We start from the raw sequence: 22,221 nt of genomic DNA on the forward strand, positions 1-22,221 counted from the left end.
ATTCTTGACCACAGCAGGTACTGGGAAGATCTCACAATGATTTATGTGCATATATCTTACATTTAATTTCCTTATCTTTTTAAATGGTTTGTGAATAATTCAGGCAATGACTGTTTGGATAACAGAGTTTGTACACCCCTGAAGCTTGAAATCTTCTAATTACCCCATAAAAGATACAGCCTGGAACTCATAACACCAGGTTTCCTTATCCCACCTACCCACAGCCCAGGGCTCATCCCTATGCATGAGCCCTTTGCTATCCAGCTCCCAATTAGGTCTCAGCTTGTCCTTCAAGACATCCAACAAGGCTGACAGTGAAGATAACATCCATAAGAGGCCACTTGCCCTGGGGGAAGTCAACTGTCACTATCAAACTTGTTCCAGCAAAAAATTAAATATTTGGCGTATGATAATAGCATACCTGTCACTATTGCCTCAGATCAGCCTTCAACCTCACCAGACAGAGGGTCATAAATCCTTATTGAGCTCTTCTTTTCATTTCCCAGTAAGTCCTCCTCTTTGAGCATTAGTTCTTGAGCTCATTGACCTGAGTACACACTTAAGAAACTCTGTTAGTTATCTAAAAAAAGACAAAATGAAGACTGGCAGAAGCTGAGTTAATCACTTGGACATATGGAAATAATGTGACAATGCTGTTTATATGCAGGCAGGCAGTTCCCTAATAGCATCACTGCAAAACAGTCAGGGTGTTTTAACTGGGGAAAAAAAAAAAACCAAAACAAAGCAAGGGAGCTGCCTAAGACAGCCAGAATTTGATGGATTGGATTGAAAGCTCTTCTTCTGCTTAGTTTGCTGTGGGCATAATGAGCACGATCTGTAATTGCTACAGAATATTTAAAATCTAGAGCCAAATTTAAACCAAAAAAACGAGACAACTTTTCAGTTAGGAAAGGGAGACTGGCTGGATAAAGGAAAAACAACGATTTTGCCATAAATTGTTGCCATTGTTCCAATGCCAGGAAAACTTTAATTTCCAAGGTAGGTTTACCCTGGGACCCTCCTACCCATTTGTCCTTCTGGAATTATCCCTTGATTTAAATGACCATTCTTTTCTGGCATTTGTTTTCTTGATAATTTTTATAGAGACCAATCATAAAGGTACTAAAGATGTTCATCTTTCACCCAGAAAAGAAAAAGCAGTGAACTGTGTGACTGACACGATATAAACAGCTGGGGAATGGGGAAGTTTAAAGGTGTAACATTTCCTTCTGCACCTGAATATCATATATACTGTATTTGAGGATCAGAGGGACATAGAGGTGTTTCATTTAATTAACAAGAGAGAGGCCACTAATAAAGTTTAAACCTGAATTTGCAAATTGCTTCTGATGGTTCAGCTGCCAATGTTCCATTCACAGAGCTGCGTTCAGCCAGTATCCAGTCGTGAGACGTTTTTCTATCTCTGTGTTTCTATCCCAGGTGGCAGCACTGGGAGCTGCTGAGCAGAGACCAGTTTCCTCCAGTCCTCCCCAGCTGCCAACATGCAGATGTCCTGTCACATTTCCCTGGGCCAGGCAGCTGCGTGCATGGGCCAGTGAGCTGCAGGTGCCGGGCTGGGGGCAGCAGTCAGGCGGCCACAGGATCCGGCCCAGTGGCTGCTCCGCCCCTGTGGGCACAGGGAAGTTTTGGCTGGGCGGGAAGGAACGGGCTCCATGGCTGACTTCCTTGTGAAGGACAATAAAAACAGTGAGAGGGGACCTCACACCAGCCTGTTTGCTCGAATAACGATATCAACAATAACAATAAATCCCTTTTCCCAGCCCAGTCCTGTGGAGCAGCCAGAAGGGACTTTAAGTAATTCCCAGCAGCCGGAGCATTGTGTGGGGCTCTCGTGGCTGCTTTAGGCTGGGCTCCTCAGCTGCCTGTGCTGATGGGAGCAGCAGAGTGCTTGGCACAGGCTGCAAAACCTGCCCAGGAAGTGACTGGTGCCTGGCAGGTACCTGAGCCCGAGTCGCCAGCAGGCCAGCACGTGTGTCACCACAGCAGTGAGTCCCTGCCCCTCCACAAAGGGTGACAATGGGGACACTTGACCAAACCTTGCTGCCCGAGCAGCCCTGGTCACCACTGCAACACAGGGAGCCTTGGGCTCTGTTTGCAGGGTGGTCTGCAGAGCTACATTGTCTAAAATCACTGCTGTGTGTCCTTAGCCTGCTGAAAACAAGGACATCTCTCTAGCAGCTGGAGTAACACCAGACTGGGAGACGGAGGTCCCCCGCCTCAGCAACACCTGGGGAAGGGAAATAGGCAACCACAGGTAAGGTAACACTACAAGGAGGTCTCTGCAGACTGAGAGCAGACATTTGCTGGCAGTAACTCAACTTGCAAGTCACATCTGAACCAATGAACTTGGGCTGGATGTTTCTGCACCATATTCCTTTCTCCAGACCATTTCCTAAACTATTCAAAATGAGGAAAGTGCTTGCATTTGATTTTGCCACTAAGTGTTAATTTAGGTCCTGCTATACCTTCTTTGTTGTCTCTGTTTCACTAGTTTTAAAACTGGTGGGGTGAAATAGAAAAATAGGGCTAGAGGTTAGAAAATGAACTGGAAAATATAGTTCTGTCTTTTAAACCACTCATAAGTGTTCCATATATGCTTTAAGTTCTCATCTGACAGTTTTCAATCAACTAGCTCATATTCAAGCTTAGTCCCTTGTAAGATAAGTCCTAAACTCTGGTCTGCTAATATTTTAAAAATTGAGGAGAACTGCATGTAGGCAATAACTGGATATAGAGCAAACACTCTAAAAAAGTAGTAACCAGCTTGGAAACATGGAATGCAGCACAGGAGATAAGAGTCAGCTTTGAAGACTAGGCAGAAAGCCAAGCCATCCCTAGTCATGGCTGGAACTGGAAACACAAAGGATTGCATCCCACTCCTCCCAAGTCACTGTTCCCTAAACCCTTGCTCAGCTTAACGCAGGCTGTGGCAGCTTTGCCTCTGCAGTAGGGCTGCTATCAGTTGTAGTAGGTTGCATTCCCAAGGCCATTTGCATGTTTCACATTTTTTCTCTATTTTAGATCTTCCCTCACACACTTCTGCCCCCACTTGCCTCTATTCTCTGCAGGGATTCTCCCAGAGCTGGCTCTACAGAAATCTCTCATCATCCTTAGCAGAGCTCTTCTTTGTGAGTGCTTTGCCAAACACACTCATCTTTTATTCCTCCCTAAGTCCATCAGTCAGGCTTTTCTACCTTTGTTTATGTCAGTAACACCTTTTCCCTTTTAAAACTTTCTTCTCTTTTTATAATAAAAAATTAAGTTAAACCACAAAGCCTCATTTTGTAAAACTTTATCTGACCTAGATCACCAGAATCAAAGAAATTCTGAGCTAATGATGAATCTGCCTTGTTCAGCTAATCATGCCTAATTGCCAGAGTTCATGGACACTGAGCTGTCAGTGCAGGAACAGAATGAAATGATCACAGAGTGGTGCTTTCATGATTTCTGCTGAAAAGAGTGATGAAGTTTTATTATTTGGAAACATAAAATTGAGATAATATTTGCTGGAAGGTGATAAATTTGCAAAATGGGTCAAATCCCAGACTGAAATATTTAACAGCAACCTATTCACTCAGCAAGAAGTATAACAAATTCATTAGAAAATCTGCAGGTAAGAGGACTTTGCCAATCTAATACAGTAAAACTGAAGAGATTAAATAAATTCCCAAACTAGCAGTCAACAGTGTGCAGCCAGTAACAGTCCTAAAAAAATGGTTCCATTTTCTCACCAATTCAGCTATGTGACCTAATGCTGGTTTCAATTGTTACTGTATTAACTGTTCATATTAAATTAATCTCAATTTTGGTCAAGACAATACCTGGCATGTTGTACATTACTAAAAATACCTACATTGCCATACAAGTAGATAATATGGCCTCTGGGTAATATCTTAGGAACTAAAGCTGCATATGAGGTTCAGTATTGTTCTAGTAATTAACAATCTGCAAACAGCTTCATATTTCATCCTTGAACTAATAACATCATTTGACTGGCTGTGTGAAGTAGCTTGCATGTGATGGACATTAATTGTAAACAGGAATCTGAATTTTTCCCTATCCTATTAAAAAGAGAAACACTAAATTACATTCCATTATTTCATAGTAAGCAATGTACTGCAAAATCTGAAAAAGGTACCTAGCTATATATATTTTATTAGATACTACCTTTTCATTTATACATACACACTAGTGGCAACAGCTTTGCTATGAAAAGGCTTTTTGCCACACCAGAGAAAGAAGGTTATTTTCCTCCAAATAGCAACTACCTACTGTATGGAATCAGGCCTAATGTGTTTAAGTACAGAGTACTAAAATGACATTATTATAAATATGGCTTCATAAAACTTCAAACTACCACAATAATTTAATATCAGTGCAATCAAACTTTATGTGACTTTTTGTGTGGGCAGAGTTGTGCAATTGAGAGTTTCTTGCTTGTACTTTTTCTGTGTGGGTACTCCTGCAGTAGTTCAGCAAATAGTAACTCATGTCCTAATCTAAAGCTGACTATTAGTAGAGTCAGCTATTCAGTGAGGTGGGAAATAGGAAAAGTGTGTCATGACATATAAGAAGAGATGGAGATTAGGTAAGAGGGGAAGACAAAAGGGAGAGGAGAGTTGGTAGGAGAAGAGGGTTGGGAGGGATCTCTGTGTTGGTCCCTGGTATAACTTTCCTCCCTGTCTCAGACTTACTCTGCACCACATTATAGCCCTAAGTTTACAAGGTAATGCATTGATATCTGCTGGGAACAACCCACATGCAAAGACTGTCTCATAAATCTGCCACATTTTGGATTCAAGATGGCTGAATATCAGTGGGGATTAAGTGACTGCTTAAGCTTACATCTACTATGAGTCTGCTCAAAATGGACAGCAAAGCTCTTTGTCAATGCAAGAAGGTATGAGAGTGGTGCAGAAGATATGAGTGGTGCACTCCATGTTTACAAAAGCAGTGACTCTTCTGAGACAAAAGCAGTGTTTCAGGAAAGAGGTGAGGCAGAGCCGTGGACCCTCACAGGCAGCACTGATGACCAAGGTGGACTTCCTACAGCTGCCTCACCCTAGACTAAGTATCTCCAGCTTGAAGCTTGGGGCAGCCTGTGCTGTATCTTTTCTTTTTTGCAACCAAAGCTCTCTCTGCTGCTGCGAGTCAAACAAGTCAGGCAAGGCTCAGATCCACACCTGCAACCTGGGGCCTGAGCAGAGCACAGGAAAACGTTAGTCTGTGCCCTAAGCGATCACCCTGACTTAGGCAACATAGAGAATAAAGTTGTTTGGTGAGAAATCAACTCATTAGGACCAAAGGTTGTGGGAATGGAGATCTGGAAGAAGATATATCATTGGCAGCCCTCATTAGTGAGAGAAATAGATGGGTACTGGTTTGGGCTGGGGTAGAGTTCATTTTCTTCATAGTTGCTCATATGGTGCTTGGATTTGTGACACAAGAGATGTTGATAACAAAGGGATGTTTTAGCTATCACTGAGCAGTGTGCTTGCACACCATCAAGACTTTTTTGGCCTCTCACCCCACCCCACCAGCAAGCAGGCCGGGGATGCACAGAGACAGAGGGAATGCAGCCAGGTGAGCCGACTTCAACTGTCCCAAGGGAGCTGCCCAGAGAAGCTGTGGAAGCCCCATCCCTGGCAGTGTTCAAGGCTAGGCTGAATGGGGATTGAGCAACCCAGTGTAGTGGAAGAGGGTTAGAATTAGATGATCTTTTAGGTCTCTTCCAACCCAAACCATTCTATGATATTCCATACCAGATGGTATCATGCTCAGCAATAAAGTCTGGGGGGAAAAGAAGGAAGAGGGAATGTTGTTGGAGTTACTGTGTTTGTTTTCTCAAATAATCATTACATGGGATGGAGCCTTGCTTTCCTAGGGATGGCTGAACACCTGCTTGCCCATGGGGAGTAGTGAATTAATTCCTTGTTTTGTTTTATTTGTGCATGTACATGATCTTTCCTGATCAAATTCTCTAGATCTCAACCCATGAATTTTCTCATTTTTATTCTTCTGATTCTCTCCCTCATCCCACTGAGGAGGGGAGCAAGCCAGTGGCTGATGGGGTGGAGTTCCCAGCTCAGGTTAGGCCATGACTGCAGAAATGAAAAAGGAGCAAGGACTGTGGGACAAGGAAACCTAGAAAAGTCTGAGAGGTACAAGCTGGGCCTGACATGGGTAGAGAATAAAATGGAGAGGAAGGGAGCAGGCAGGACAGGAAGAGAACAGGAGGTATGGGGTCATAGTTACAGGGGATGGGTAAAAAAGCTTAGGACCATTAAAGCACATCTTCCTGCAGAGCCCTGAGCTGCTCCCACAGTCCTGAATCCACCTTTCCTCTGCAAATCTGTGGGCAAAGCGCTCCCTCCCCATGTTGGGTTGGCTGAGGAAGCAGAAGAGCTTTGCTTGCTGTTCCTCTGCTACCTCAAGAGGTCACGGAGGTCTGTGTGGAACCCTATGGCAGCAGCCTCCACGATGACTCACTGGGATGTCACCATGATGCCACACAACCGAGTTTCCTGTGCTGGGGGTGTAGTTCTGCTTTCCCTTTTGTGGTAGTACATTACAGGATTGAAACAGCAACGAAAGTACAAGGTTATGCTGGAAGGCACAAAGTGCTGCAATTGAGGGGGTTTGCCACTTTTATTCCCCTACTCTCCTTTTACAAACCATGACCTCCACCAGCACCCCCTGTTTTGTGGTCCTAGCATGAAATTACCCTGTTTTCTTCAGTTAGTTCTCTTCCCTGCTGCTCTGGGCATGAATCGGTGTGGTGCAATGAAATAAATGCTGCATAGTTGATGTATTTTCTTCTTTTGCATGAACAAGGCAACGCATAGCGAGCAATATGGGGGCTGAAAGAAGGCAGCTGACCTGCTGGGCAATGCAGGCCACAGCTGCCCTGGGAAACAAGTGCTCTTGGCCTCTGCATGGAGCCCTGTGTGGGGTGGGATTGACCACTCAGACTCAGCTGTCTACAGGCAGTCACTTCTGCCAAGAACGTTGCACAAGAACGGCCTGACCCAGAGGCTTAGACTGGTTTTCAGACTTGAAAGATGCTCTTACTGACAAGGTGTCTTGGTACCACAAATAAGGCATGATTATGATTCTGACAAATGAAAATGTCTCAGATTGAGCTCTCAGAAATACTACTTTGGACTTCAGTGCACCTCGGCTCCTTTTGTTTGGGGAGGATAAAGCATGTCCTCAATTCACTGTGTGTCCTTAAAAGAATGCAGCGTTTGTCAAGCACTCAGACACCTAAGAGCCATAGGAAAATAATAATTCTGACTTTGGAGCAAGAGTTGCGCAGTGGGTAGTGACTAGGGTATGGATAGAATGATGCATTCAAAAGGAAAGTTGCAATGCAATGCTTAATACACTGATGGAAAGATGCTGAGGGCAGTATAGAATTAGATAAGACAGTGTCATGATGTTTTGCGATCACATTTGCAATAGGCCGTTCTTGAGTTTCATGGATAACCTAAATTGTTTTTTTGAGTAATTAATTTTGTAGCTCTAAGACCATTTTTCTTGAGTAGTATTTTCCACGTGTGCAAGTGTACAATACAGAAAAATAACCTGAGCTACTTATAAGAAATTACCTTCCTCTACAAATTATTTTGATGGAAAATAGATCAGAAAGGCTATTTTCCCACTTTAGCTATGCTTTTGTAACTGTACGATAGTGCAAGATACCTTCTTTGATACTAAAAATCTGTTTTACTTACTTAATTTACTGATTAAATCTTCTTGTCTTTAATTCAGCTATGTAAGGTGGACAGCATCATACACACTGATTGTCAGGGTACCTGGTATATTTGTGTAGGAATTTTTATTTATTAATATCTAAAAAAACAAATTAGTTATTAGGGAATACCTATCAAATTTTATGTCAAAACCCTTGAGAAACTAATTTTGTTGATATTTCACAGAAATTCCTAGACAGCTAAATACTCTGGGCTAAAATTTCTCTTCACAATAGAGTGAAATCATAAGTAAAGTAAAACCTTTATGAAATCATGGTCATATTTTATCTCCTAACAGAATGCCTGCAGGAGATTATTCTTTTAAATATATTTTTTTAAAAAGCTGAAAACAAGCAGAGCACATTTGGCAAATTCGGAACAGCAGTAGGCTGACAGCTTTTCCAGGTTGTATATTTTCAGGTAAATATGAAGTTAGCATGGAGCAGGGTGGAGCTATGGGAAGCCAGGAAAACTGGACAAACTGAGTAACAGCACCACTGCTAAAAAATCCAGGGAGCCCAAAATTAAATATTTATAGCCTTATGGACAACAAATACTCAGCAGGACAAGACTACAAAGCAGTCCCATGGACAGGTATTCTTTTTACTCTCCCTCCATCTGTTTCTTTCACCATACCCTTTCTCAGAGTGCTTGCTACACTGATAGCATTATTATTGCCAATCCTACTGCAGACTAGTAAAATGGGGAATGCTTTTTAATGCCTTTTTATGGCTTTCTCAGTTGATTCCTGTTCAAATATTGTGTTCATTTTAAATACTGCAAATTTTAGAGCAAGCATGGCATTTGTTAAAGAATCTGGTTTTGAAATATATCATATTTAGAGATCTGGAAATAAATAATATTCAGAAATAATTTTGATTAATTTTTAGATTATTAGAACAGTTTTCATATAGTACTTCAACCACTATTTTAGGAGTTGTTTTTGTCAGGAAAATGCTGCACTATGAATAATTCTTTCAGTATTTCTGTGGATGCTGACTTCTAAGGCAACTGAAATGAAAGAAGCTCTTCCGAGGTCTGTGCAAGATTTGCAGTCAATGAAACCTCTATGAAAGATCAAAGCAACAAAACACTACAAATGAGGCTGTGGTACCCACTGCCACCCATCTAGCTTTGTCCCTCACCTACAAGCATGCTGGAAAGGACAACTTGCAACCTCTTTTTGAGGGTCACTGGTGGTAATGCTGGGAGATTTGCTTCTCAACTTTCTTTAGCATTGCTCCATGGTGCTGGTCTCCACAGCGATGTGGGAGAAATTTAACCCTGTGATACAATTTTTTTTGTATTGAATGTTTGTGGGTTTTTCTCCTGGAGTTTAATAGTTTGAAGGCCAAAAGGGCTGTGCTGTGAAGTGTGCTCTGCTCCTGATTACAGTCATCAGTCGGATAGAGAGCAACACACTCATTTACTGCTAGATAACAACTGTGCCTAATTGTCTATGAGACTGTAAGAGGTTTTCTTGGTGTCTACCTAATCAGCAAATCTGCCATTTATTGGGATACTTATTCACTTCAGTTCAAAACCCAACTTATTAATATTAAAGAAATTACCAACTCTTTTAAATATCCCTTGACTGCTGCCCTAGGATACTCACTGATAGGGGTTCTTAGAAAACATAAAATCCACTAAGTACTTGAGCCTTCATGCAAAGTTTCTACAGCCAACAACATCAAGAATCTTTGGAATCCCAGTTCTTTGCACAATTCATCATATGTAGTTCATTACTTCACAATGTTGTATTTGGATTTTAAAAAAAACCCAACATCATTGATATTTTGGAATTGCAATGCTGTTAGGAAAAAATCCCCACACAACCTGGTATGTTTGTCTTGCCGATTTTAAAGATCCACCCACTCTACTTGAAAATAAAGTATTTGGTTTCCTAAATGTCAGTCAGGAGAATCAGGGCATCAGCTTTCATTGCCTATGTTCACTTGACAGTTCTGTTTGTGTATCAGAAGAATATTCTGTGGTTCTACCACAGTCCCATGTCAGATTTCACTTAGCAAATCGAAAAAAAAACCTTAAACAACAATAAAACACCATAACCCAAACCAACCAAGCAATACCCCCACCAATGAACAAACCAACCAACCAAACCAAAAAAACCCAAACCAAAACACTATGAAATCAAAAGAACCCAAACCCTAACTGGATTGCAGCAAAACGTGTGTTCCAGTTAGTTTCATGGCAGGGGATAAGCAAGCTGTATTAATTCTGGTATTTCTAAACCCCAAGACTGTGGTTTTAGTCTAGGATGTTGTTATCTGGAAACAAGAATCTGCGTTCACATCACACACATGCTGCAATCCAGGGCCCAGGACACAGCCCCACCCTGCTCCACGCTGCCCTGGGCAGGGCACAGGGCCTGGCAGCCACAGCACTGTCCCCTGCCCACTGCCCAGCCCCACACCCACGTGTGCATCCAAGGCATCACTAAGGTATAGGGTCCTTTCTTAGACCCTTTCTTATCATGTCTGTGCTTCTGAAGCTGTGCAAGTGTGACAAATGGCTGGGGATTAAGAACTTCCTACATCAGTACCTCCCCACCCCTCACTCCAGCCCACCCCAGCAAACAGAACAAATGCCCCATACCTGGAGATATTTCAGTGCCTGAATTATTAATAAAATAAGCATGATAATGAATAATCTATGTTAAGCATTTTCTTACCCTTTATTTTTTCATTATGATCAGAAGAGGAATATGATTAACAGCAGTTTAAACTTTAGCAGTACAATTTCAGTATTAAATATAAAACTACACTGCAAGTTGATGTGTTTTAAAAATGGTTATGTATACTCTAGCCTTAAATTTATGTATCAAATACAAGTAACTCAATTGTTTCTCGCCTTGACAATTAACATATCTAACAGGTTTCAACAAGCCAGACATCCATCTTTTCCATTAAAAAAAGTAAGCAAGCACACCAACTCTTATTCATAGCAAGAGGGGTAAAGATTCAACACTTTCCTGAGTGTTGTGCAAATAATAACAGGTTCGAGAAAGTCAGTTAAATAAATGTAATGATAAACCTTAAGCTAAGCTGGAGGACCTTTTGATTAACTTCATATTTCATATATTATTTGCATCAGTTGAGAGCAACATGAGTTACAGAACTTCCATGAAAACAAGCCACTTACAAGCAGGTGTTTAAGCTTGATCAGTTTATTAAAAGGATTATATGACACGGTTGCCTGCAATAGCAGGGGACTGGATCTGATGACCCAGGAAGTTCTTTCCAGTCCCATGTTTCTAAGCCATGCACCAAGTGTATCCAGCCCACACTTTCACATTTGGAAAAAGCCAAAGCCACACACACACACTCACAGGAAAAAAAAAATTTAAAAAAAGTTAAAAATACCTTGATGACACCATTTCATTTTTCTAGTTATTCACTATGCAGAAGGGAACAGAGCTTAAGTCCTGTACAGAGGATACATTTACTCGAGGTTGATGTGGTACTGAAGTCAGTTAATAATTAGATACCTCCAGGCAGATTCAGTTACAGGGCATACCAACACTGCACACTGCCAGACAATTTCTAATCAAGCCAAGAACCTCTTGCAGGATGAGGTCTCTGCTAGCAAGCACAGAGCACACTTAGTAAGCTAAAAGCAGCTGTTCTTAGGTGAACTACCCTACCAACCATGAGTGAATGACAGATAGATGGTAAGAAGCATTTACCTACTAGACAAGATCTCTGCACACCCAGGCAGAAGTAATTAGTTCAGAGCTGCAACCATTGTTCCTGCCTTGCCTGTCTCTTGAGTAGGTTCTCTTTAAAAGCTGCTCTACAGAATCAGTGCAGCCATTCTCAAGCACTACTTTAAGTAGTTTGCAGCTGCTATGCAAGACTCTACTTTCAAATGGTAGTCAGACATTCCCATCATTGAGGCCAGTTTGCTAGGACAGCACTCACAGCCACAGTATTAAGCCTTTGCAACAAACAGATACCTAAGCAATTGCCTACATTCAGCCCATCTAACTTTTAGGCACTTGGTTAAGGTGTCTGGGTCCCTTGTCACCCAGAACTCCCCCCACCCCCCAGGAGAAAAAAAATAAAAATCACTGAAGGCAGGTAGTCTCAATTGCCTTCTGGAGGTGGCTCTTGACCCCCCCCCCCCCCACTGAGCAAACCAAGTTCTTAACACACGCAACCTCAGTTAGACAGGATGAATGGAGACTTGTATCTCTTTCTAGAGACGGAATCAATACTCTTCAAAACCAAATGCAATCAAACAATTATGGTTTTCAACCCATTACATTTGGAAACAAAAACTTACAGTCAGTAATTATGCTGTAGCCCCTCCCTCCCAAGCATAAAAGCCTTCCACATGGAGGCTCTGCTTAAAAAAAAAAAAAAAAAAAAGAAAAAAAGAGAAGAAGCATTCTTCTTTCAGACGAAGAAGAGTGCACACGGCTGCTTTGCCACTCATTCATGGGGAAGCTGAAGGATCAGAGAACACTTATTCAGAGAACTGGAATGACTAAGCACTGCTAGTGCATGCAAAGCAGAAGTAACAAGATCGTTTTTAAATTAACCCTAGTCCTCTTCTCCACCCCACAAAATTCATGCAAGTGTTTGAGAAGTCAAGACATAATAGCCCGTTTCCAAAAAGGCTTAATTTGGTTTTTTAAAATACATATTGTAAAATGTCCTTCTGATTTCTTTCTGCGGGCAGATAAATGCATTTTTGGCATGTTTGAGAATCAGATATCTATGAAGTCCATGCTGTTTAAATTCTCCCACTAGTTTTTGTAACCTGTCAAAAAAACATAAGCAACCTATACATGTTTCCCCAGTATTGACATGCATGCTCAGAGCTCTCCACTGTAGTGAAATGAGGTGTTACTTGTGCTGATAGTTGACGAGTCAGCATTACACGACTTTGAGACCAACTAAATTAACATTGTCGTAATATGAAAGGCAAGCACAAGTTCATTTATTTATAGCAAAGGTCTTGGGTTACAGGAGGTCAGTTCTTGCCATCTTGAAAAGATAGGGGATAACTTATTGCATACATGTGCATTATAATTTAGCAGCAAGTCATTCATAGAAACACTTCCTTCCTACTGCTTTTTTGGTTTATTATCTCAATTATATATATATATTTTAACTTTACAAAGCATTTAACACCACCTTTAAGTTAATGGTCTTTTATTGGAAAAAAAAGACTAGCATTTACAACTTGGAATGGACATAAACTGTAATATCTTGAACAGCAATGTTGATAGTTGTGCTGAAGTCCACAGGCTACTCCGCCAGCTCCAAGTCATGGTACAGAAGGTTTTAAAAATATGAGAGTCCAAAGATGCTCCCTTGGTGAAGGTTTCTTTTAAAAATTTTGTGAACGGTAACAGCCTGACACCCGTTTCACTATAGTGCAATGCAGACAATGTTAAACCAGTATTTTAACACAGACATGCCATCCATAGTTAAGATCATCCTATTTTTGGAGCACACTGCTACGTACAGGAGAACCATTCAACCTTTAGGGCATTTTCTTTAAGTTTTGCATCCTTCAACCATTTTGCTGCATACCATCCTGAGGTATAAACCAATTTTAAAGTAAACCAGCTATGACAATTTATACTACAAATTGAACTAGAATCCACTATTGAACAAGAGAGTGGATCCTTTTGGTTTTTTTTTCCTTTTAATACACATGTCTGACTGTGCTCAATTGTCAAGCTGCATGCATGAAAAACTGGCCAGCCCAAACAGTGTAATAGTCATTAGCAAATGGAACTTTCGAGTTCACTAAGTGCTTCCTTTTTTTTTTTTATTTTCAAGGTAGTACAATTATTTATATTGTAAAACTGATGTTTAACTTTATCTTTTAGGGACAGGACCACCAACCATTACATGCAGTTTGTGGACAGAAGGTAATTTGACATTCAGTTTTGCTATACAGAAACAGAATGAATAAATGAACATTTTTTTTTTTTGCAAGAGGTAAGTAAAAGATTCAATTTGATTCTTCTAGAGGAAAAAAGGTGTAAAGGAGGTCTCTTCACTTTGCAGTCATCATCTGTACGAATTCTGAAAAGATAAAGAGTCACTGTGATTTACTGTCTCCAGCGTACTTCAAATCAGAAGTGTCTAAAACACAGATGGCATTAAAAAAAGCACCCCTCACTGCATCCAAGATTTTGTCCACAGAAGTGGACAAGCAAATAAACTAATGTCTCAAGTATTAAAAATTAATGCCCTATGCAATAGGCTTTCCTCTGGTTTTGAGTCAAGACAAGTATCTTTTTACCTTCATAGTTGACTTGCCCATCCCCATCAATGTCTGCTTCTCTGATCATTTCATCTACTTCTTCATCTGTTAGCTTTTCTCCTAAGTTTGTCATAACATGGCGTAGTTCTGCTGCACTGATATAGCCGTTGCCATCCTACGAGAAAAGAGTTGCACAAGACCATGAACAACAATCCTGACATTGACTAACATGGAAACTACACCTAGGTTTCCAGTAACTGCTTCTGAAGCAGCCTTACAGCACTTGGAACAGATGTACAGACCTGGCACACTGTACAAACTGCAGTATGTATTAGTCCCACCGCTGCCTGAGGCATGCATGACACCATATCCTTCCATACAATCATTGTGTTATTACAACTGCATGCCTGACTTGTAGTTGTGATAAGGTATTTTTAATGTTTTTAAAGAGATTTCAAAAATAAACACAGAAACAAAACCAAAAAAGTTTTTGTTTAGTCTCTGCTGCCTAAGCAAGGCCAAAGAGACCTGCTTCCACATCAGCAAGAATGAAGTCAACTTTCTCTTCTGTGATAACGCTACCTCTATAACCAGACTGCAGCTGACTATGTTAGGCTTCTTGGATAAGATGATGAAGAACAAATCAAAAAAAGCGTATTTTGAGAAGTTTTATGGCAAAATTAAAAAGAAAAGACAAATAGACACTTTTAAGCCAGTGTCCCCATTTGCAACATTCAAACCTAAAGCTCACTGAGCCACTTCAGAAATGCCACAGACTGGAAGAATACACTATCTTAGAGCAGGATGTGGCCATCACCAGTAGATAACCTACCACACTGGCTTTAAACACTAATCTTGTCTGCAGAAATACCCCCACATTTTCAGCAAAGTACTACAGGCTGACACTTTTTTCTATAAAAAGTAGTAGTAAAGTCTTCTTCCACACATGCACGTGCATGAGCTTTACAGCTGCACCAGCCACTACTCCACACAAGTCTTGTGTAACATCTGTCATGTTCAAACAACTTGAAGAGAGGAACTCGTGTTCTAGAAAACTGACATATGCCCAGGTATTCTTAAACAAGGTCAAGGGAGCTGAGCTCTTAAGTTTTCATGAAAGCAACCTCAAACTTCACATTTTGAAAAGAGAACATGCAATACTTTGTGTCCCTCCAAATACTGATGACATCATCTCACCTTGAAAAGCTTCCATAGGGTAGTATAAAACCATGTGCAGCCATGCAAATGTTTCTCCATTCCCCGCAAAGTCAAAGGAGAGAAAAATCCCCCTCCTCTACACACATCTCAAAAAAACCCCACCCCTGCCCCCAAGCATTAAGTTCTGCTAATCTCTGTTTCTAAGGAAAGGTCAGAAAGTTTTCCTCATGGATGAGCCTAAAGCTTAGACCTTGTTGTATAAAGCAAGTAGAACCAGGCTACAACAGTCCTGGCTCTATATTCAGAACAATCTCTGTTATGTTTCCAGTTCCTCTGTTTCTAGTAGAGGACTCTTTCTCCTTCTAGACAAGAAGAGAGAAAACACTAAGGAAAATATAGACATCATTATTGCTTTTGAAGAGTAGCTGTACTTTTAGTAATACCTTGTCAAAGACTCGGAATGCCTCACGGATTTCTTCCTCGCTGTCTGTGTCCTTCATTTTTCTGGCCATCATGGTTAAAAATTCAGGGAAGTCGATAGTGCCATTGCCTTAATAAAAAGAAACTTCAAAAAATTAAACTTCCAAGCTTTTCTTCACTAACAAATAAACAAAAATCTGGCATTTGACTTAGCCAGGGACAAGACTGCCAGATCTTCTGTCCATTGTCCTTATAGACAAACTGGTTCTTCTCTCTAAATTGCTACCACTGCCTTTTTGCTATCATAACATGCAGCAGCCAGAGCAGCCACTCTGTTCCAGCACAAAATCAACTGCTGCCTTCTTTCAAGGACAAGCCACACCATTTGCTACCAAAGCTACAAGTAAAATGTCAGTCTGATGCTTCAAGGTTAACCAATAACAAGACTTATTTTTACTTCAAATAACTCCCACAAAAGCAAGCTTTTAATTTCTTTATAATCTCTCAATTGTGTCTTCCAGGAAGAACTCCTATTAAGCCGCCATTACAATCCAAGGTTATCTAATATTTGGGAACATCACACATCACTGAACTGTAAATACTTTCTTCTTTCTAAAAATCAACTACCTTATCAACCAAAGTTGCACACAACAAAAGCAACAAATCATTCTAAGGGGCAACAAAGACCTGCAAATTCCAGTGACACGAGAAAAGTTGATATTATCTGTTATTACTGATAAGCTTAGCTGTAGGTGTTCTTACAGGTATTTTACTGCAAAACTGAAAATCCCTGCTGACATCCAGGCCTCACCCCGAAGATTAAGCTTTTCATTCAAAACAAAGATTTAAATTTCAGGCTCCTCAAAGCTAGGGAAAAAGTGGTATGGTGTAGAAATTAGATTTGTATAGTCAGGACTCAGCTCTATATGCCAAAAAGGCACACTAAGTAGTTCACAAAATCACATTAAACAGTTTACTGTGCAACCATTGATTTAAAGAAGCATACAAATTCATTGTGCAACAATGAGGTTTAAGAAAATCCTTTCATCCTAGGGATTCCAGCCTGAGATGTACACAGCTATTTACCATCATGGCCAGCTTTACATACCAGCAAAATAGGAACACAGTTTTGAAAACACTCAGTTTTGAAAACAACCTCAATAAACATGCAGAAGAATAGCAAAGCATTCTTCTGTAACCCAAATTTAAACAATTGGGCAGGCATACTTATCTGAAGTCCTCAGTCTCCTTCTGTTTTAAATCCACCAGAGCAGCATTTGGTCTGCAGCCTAAAGAAGCTACTATACACATACTCTACATACCACTACAGACACTGAAACCTGTCAGTTAAAGTTAAGATTTTCAGCTTAACAGTTAAAGTCAACTTACACCTTTTTTAAGAAAATAGTTTACTTAATATGACCTGATAAGGCAATAATTTATACTCTTGCCAATATACTTTCACTCTTTTACAAAATGGTTAAAGAAAATATCATAACCAACATACAAAAATAAAGGCTTGACATCTCTGAGTAGGGGAAATGTTATTCTTTTTTAAAACTGTTAGCCTATGTGGAGTTCAGAAACACAACATGTGTTTCAATATAGGCTTTCTGGTGTTCATTTAAAATAATTCTGTTAGCCTTGATATGGGAAGGGTTTTCTGCCTTTACCTCCAATAGCCCCTCTCTATCTATTAGGAATTTAATATATTAGATAGACTATATACTCTTCCTGTGGTGCTAAACTTCCACTGAAAACACTATTCCACTTCTAACAGTTTTTGCCTTAGCCAAAACCACAGACATTGGTAAAGCTATTAAAACCAGCATGGGCTGATAAAACACATACAGAAAAGCTGGATGGAAAGACAGGTTAATGGCAGGTCAGGGCAAGTCACATAGCAATAGGAAGCCTGTGACCCATAAAATATTAAAGACAAATAGCATAACTTTGCCTCTGCCCATTGCCTGTTTTCAGTCTCATGAATACTGCTAGCATCTTTGACATCCTTCTGAGTTTAGAGTCCATCCAGAATTTTGAAACTGCTATAAGAGCACTATGTCATAGTCTTGCCAATGGAGTTTAAGCCCAGGTGTGGAGGTCATACACATTAAAGATGATCACAGCACCTTCCCAACACTTACCATCAGCATCTACCTCGTTGATCATATCCTGCAATTCTGCTTCTGTTGGATTTTGACCCAGTGACCTCATGACAGTTCCCAGTTCTTTTGTTGTGATAGTACCATCTCCATCTTTGTCAAATAGGGAAAAAGCTTCCTTGAATTCTAGAGACAGAAACAGTCCCAGTGTTTAGAGACATCACCAGCATGAGAAAACCACAGACTAAAAATGCACTCTACTGACCAAGCCTGGCACAATTCTAAGAAACACTTTTTTCTTTTTATCTAACTGTCCCTGTATTGAGAGAATTAACACTCTCAAATACAAATAAAAAATTACTTACAATACCAACACATTTTTCACAGTAAATTCAAACTTATTTCATGTGGCTATTTATCAGCATTTACAACTCTGTAATTCATTTCCATGCATCTCCATCTTGCCCGAGACACAGCTGCTCCAAAAACAGCAGCTGTCTGAAATAAGGGAAAGGAGCCACTGGGTTCCCTTAACAATTAACAGACTTAAAGGAACAAAAGCATTGTCATTTACCACTTATTTTTAAGTCAGCAGACAATAAGAATTAGTGTCAGCCACAAATGGGTGTCTGGTCTCTCGAAGGTCAAATAATGCTCCTTCTCCTGACCAGCCTGAATTACAGGCAGTTTATTAAAAGATTTATTTAAAAGACACTGGCTTGTAACAATGTGCAATAAACCAGTTTGAGGTTTATTTGTTGCCATTTCACTCCATTAAAGAGTACCTAGGTGTCCTTTGACTCTAAGTAGTTCATTTGAGTCTAGCAATTATTTCTGTTTGCCAGAAATCTAGGAGAACTTGGCTCAAGTCTGAACATCTAAAAAAAAATATCATTATCTGCAGTCCAAGGAATAAGAAGTCTAATTTAAGAGGCAATGAAGCAGTAATCTTCCAGAACATTTTTGTCTATTTTTTTTTTTAGTTTGGGATTTTTTTAAGTGACTGCTTTTCAAAAGTGGTAGTACAGATTTAAAATTGTCAAAGATGTTTTTTTCCACTATGCTCGAGATAATATATTTTCTTTTAGTCATAAGAGCTAGCAAAAAAAAAAAATTATCATCAACACACTTACCAGCAATCTGTTCTTCAGTCAGCTGATCAGCCTACACAAAGAATAGAACATTTTAGAATACTGTTTACTGCCAGCTCTGTCAAGCCATGAGGCACTTCCTTTCAAATTCAGAAGTGATTTATCATTATTTTCATGAAGTCACGTTCAAACCCCGGAATTCTGTCTCTACAAGGAGACTGCACTCCCCTACACCATGCAGCTGTTTCCAGAAGCACATAGGCTACCTTGGTTTGAAAGTACATATGAAGAACCAAACACCATCCTGCAACTTGGTGAATCAGATTTGGTCCAGTGAAGGACACAGGGCAGGCTCCTTACAACAGGTCAGAGGCACAAAATCCCCAATGCCATGTGTCAGGGGTTTCACAGCACATGCCATTCCCAGCAGTGCAGTGCGGGGGCACCGCGCACACTGGGCTGAGCATCGCCCACTGCTCCAGCCCTGCCCGCCCTCCCCAGCTCACCGCAGCAGCCTCCAGCGCTCTGCCAGCCCCACAGGAGGGGCTCTGCTGCGAATTACATCTGCTTAATTACATCACAGGGTTACAGAGATTTTTGCCACCACCGACAAAGAAAATTAGTTTTCGTGCATCATATTATTTTCCATGCAGCCAAGCAGTTTAAGGTGCCTCATCCTTACATGCAGGTTGTTTTATATAAAATTTTAAGTGGCAAGATTTAAAATGCCTGTTTATGACCTTCCGTACATCAAGGGGCACTGCTGCATACAAAAGTATACAGCTCAGTGGGAATCAAAAGAGCTTTCTAGAGCTTGACTGTGATAGTCACATCCTTCCAGAAGCCTCTCCCTATGTATGGATAGAGCATCACAAAAAGCTCCAGTTTGGACTCAAAGGCACTAACTAGTTCTTTATGGAAAAATATGCCTTTTCCTAGTAAAGAAAAAAAAAAGAATTTTACATGCCTAATCACAGATACTGAAGAATACGAGGTACTAACTTGTTTTAAACACATTTTACTGGACTATTTTTACAAATAGAACAGAGAATTTTGTAGGTCAGAGAAGGTAGGCAAACCCTTCTTGTCCTAAAATATTAAGATAAAAAAGCATCTAACTGCAGCAAAGAGCAACAAACGCCATGGAGAATTAATCAGCTATGCAATGTTAAGCTCTTGCATATGGGAAAAGGATAGGGTTAAAAATCTTCCCTGTATGTTAAGGAAAATACACAGATCTCATCTGTAATTAGGTGGGGGGTTTCTTTTAAGGTCTGTATGTAATGATTAAATAATTCCCCGCATGCAGTGTGTTGGAGGAAGGAGAAAAGGGTAGAAATGCTAACAGCTAAAGACAGTCTTCTTTAATAACTGCAAAACGCTTGTGCTCAAAATCCGGCTCGACTTCCTGCACTCTTTGTGATTTTCCAGAAAATGCGAGGTTTCACTTAACGATTATCTAAGGAATTTACATAACAGACTCACTGCCCTGCAGAACAGGAAACAGAGCCACACCTTGGCAAAAAACCTCCAGCCCACAGCACCAGTTCATTGTCCCATTAATCGGAGCTCACTGAATGTTTCTAAAAATCATATTTCAAAAAAAAAAAAAAAAAAAAAAAAAGAACCACAAAACAAAACCCCAAAACCTTCGCACACCCAGTGATGCCCGAGGACACAACCCAGCTCTACACCGCCAAGGGCTTCACCTTCCCGAGCAACAGGCACAGCCACTAACTATCCCCACAGCTACAGGACAAAGGTACCCAGCCAGGGCTGGAGCCATCACCCCACCCAGCCAAGTCATCAAATCCTGTCCTGGTGATGTCAGCCTTCTCCTACGGGAAGGGGAGATGGAGAGACAGAGTCGAGGAACACCCACGTTGCCAAAAAGCGATTACAGGTCAGTCTGCAACTGTTTCTCCGCTCTCGTAGGAAGCGAAAAACTGCCGGGAAAATCCCAGCCCTTCCTCTTGTTCTCTTTTGCGAGCACCCGGCAGATGATGCGATGCGTTCCGGCGGGCATCGCCCGGCCGGCGGGGCGGGAGGCTCGCAGCCCGCCGGCGCAACAGGCGCCCTTTCCGGCCAGCAGCCACCCACTGCTGCAGTGCGTCCCCGTTTCCCCTCCCTCCCTCTCCAGCCGGCAGCCACACCACGTCCTCATCATCCAACCGCGAGGGCGCCCGGGCTCCGCGGCCAGCTTTCCCTCCCCATCGCCTTTCCTCCAGCGGGCGGCTGGGGCAGGAGCTCTTCCCCCGCAGACCCTGGGGAGAGGGGAGGCTGCGCCCCTCCCGCCCCGAGCCCCCCATGCAGGAGCTGGGCCGCTTCCAACCGAGCAACTCGCACAGCGCCCCGGTCCCCGCGGCCGGGGGGTGCGCGGGGGCCGGGAGGAAGAGGAGGAGACATGATGTAATGCAGACAGCGATGGGCTTCGCCGCCGCGGCTGCGTTTTTTTGGGGGGGGACTGGGGAGGACGGCGGGGGCGCAGTAGCTGCAGCGCGGTGCCCTCCCCCGGCCGCCCCCCCGCTCCCTGCGCAGTGCAGCTGGTGCCGGAGCCGAGCGGGATCTTCGCCCGCAAACCCGCGCCCCGCCCCGCAGCGCGTCCTGCCCGGTGCTGGGGCCGTAGCCCCGGGGAGACGAGCCCGGCCCTTTCCGCAGGGAAGGGAAGGCGAGGCGGGGCGGGAGGGCGCGGGTCCGGGGCGCCCACACGGCAGGCCCAGGGAAAGGGGAAGGAAGCGGCGGAAGAGGAAGGGCCGCAGCTCCGCAGCGATCCCGCGCAAGGCGGCGGGGCGTAGGGAGAGGAAGAGTCCGCAGCCACCAACCCGCTCACCCCGCGGAGACCCGGGCGGGAAGGGCCCCCGCGAGGCTCCCCCCACCCCCGCTTCTCCCCGGGAACAGCCCGGCTCCACCAACCCGACCGTCCCCAGCTCCGCAGCGAGCGCAGTGCGCACCAGCCCCCGCGCCAGCCCGGGCGCCCCGTGCCGCGCCCGGCCGGTCCAGCGAGCGAACGAGCCCCCTACCATGGCGCGGCGGCGGCGGGCCCGGCGGCGGCTGCACGAACTGCGCGACCACGAGCGGCGGCGGCTGCTGCCTCCTCCCGGCGCGGCTCACAGAGTGCTGGGGCTGTGAGCCTGCGCCGCCCGCTATATACGTGGGGCTGTATCCCTCCGCCGGAGCGGGGCCCTTTTCCCTCCTCCCCGGCGCGGTATGTGCGAGGTGACTGCGGCGGGCGGCCCTGCCCCCTCGGCGGCCCGGCCCCTCCCCCGGCGGGGCCGCTCCCGCAGCCCCGCGGCCGAGCGCCCCCAGAGGGGCGAGGACAGCCCGGTCCCGGCAGCGGCTCTTCTCTGCCAAGCACTGCTGCCGGCGCAGCCCGCGGGGAGCTGCCTCGCCGCCGGGTCCCTGCCGGGTCCCTGCCGCTCTTCAGGC

At 42.9% G+C, this 22,221-nt stretch overlaps 1 protein-coding gene across 1 annotated transcript; it reads right to left on the minus strand.

The window, feature by feature from the left end:
* Nucleotides 1–10,451: 10,451 nt before the first annotated feature.
* CALM1 (calmodulin 1) lies at nt 10,452–21,901 on the minus strand. The gene is made up of 6 exons (XM_053980139.1): nt 21,816–21,901; nt 18,838–18,868; nt 17,747–17,890; nt 15,623–15,729; nt 14,061–14,196; nt 10,452–13,840 (listed from the first exon to the last, which is right to left on the minus strand). Exons 1-6 carry the CDS (start codon nt 21,816–21,818, stop codon nt 13,812–13,814), a joined length of 450 nt encoding a protein of 149 aa, XP_053836114.1. The 5' UTR covers nt 21,819–21,901; the 3' UTR covers nt 10,452–13,811.
* Between the last annotated feature and the right edge of the window lie 320 nt (nt 21,902–22,221).

This window comes from Vidua macroura, chromosome 6 (genome assembly GCF_024509145.1).
Source record: "Vidua macroura isolate BioBank_ID:100142 chromosome 6, ASM2450914v1, whole genome shotgun sequence".
Classification (NCBI taxonomy): Eukaryota; Metazoa; Chordata; class Aves; order Passeriformes; family Viduidae; genus Vidua; species Vidua macroura.

Coding starts and splice junctions, on each gene's coding strand:
- CALM1 (XM_053980139.1), bottom strand. Junction 15,730..17,746: donor CAACGAGGTAGATGCTGATG/GTAAGTGTTGGG, acceptor CTTTTTATTAAG/GCAATGGCACTATCGACTTC. Junction 13,841..14,060: donor TGGGCAAGTCAACTATGAAG/GTAAAAAGATAC, acceptor TTATCTTTTCAG/AATTCGTACAGATGATGACT.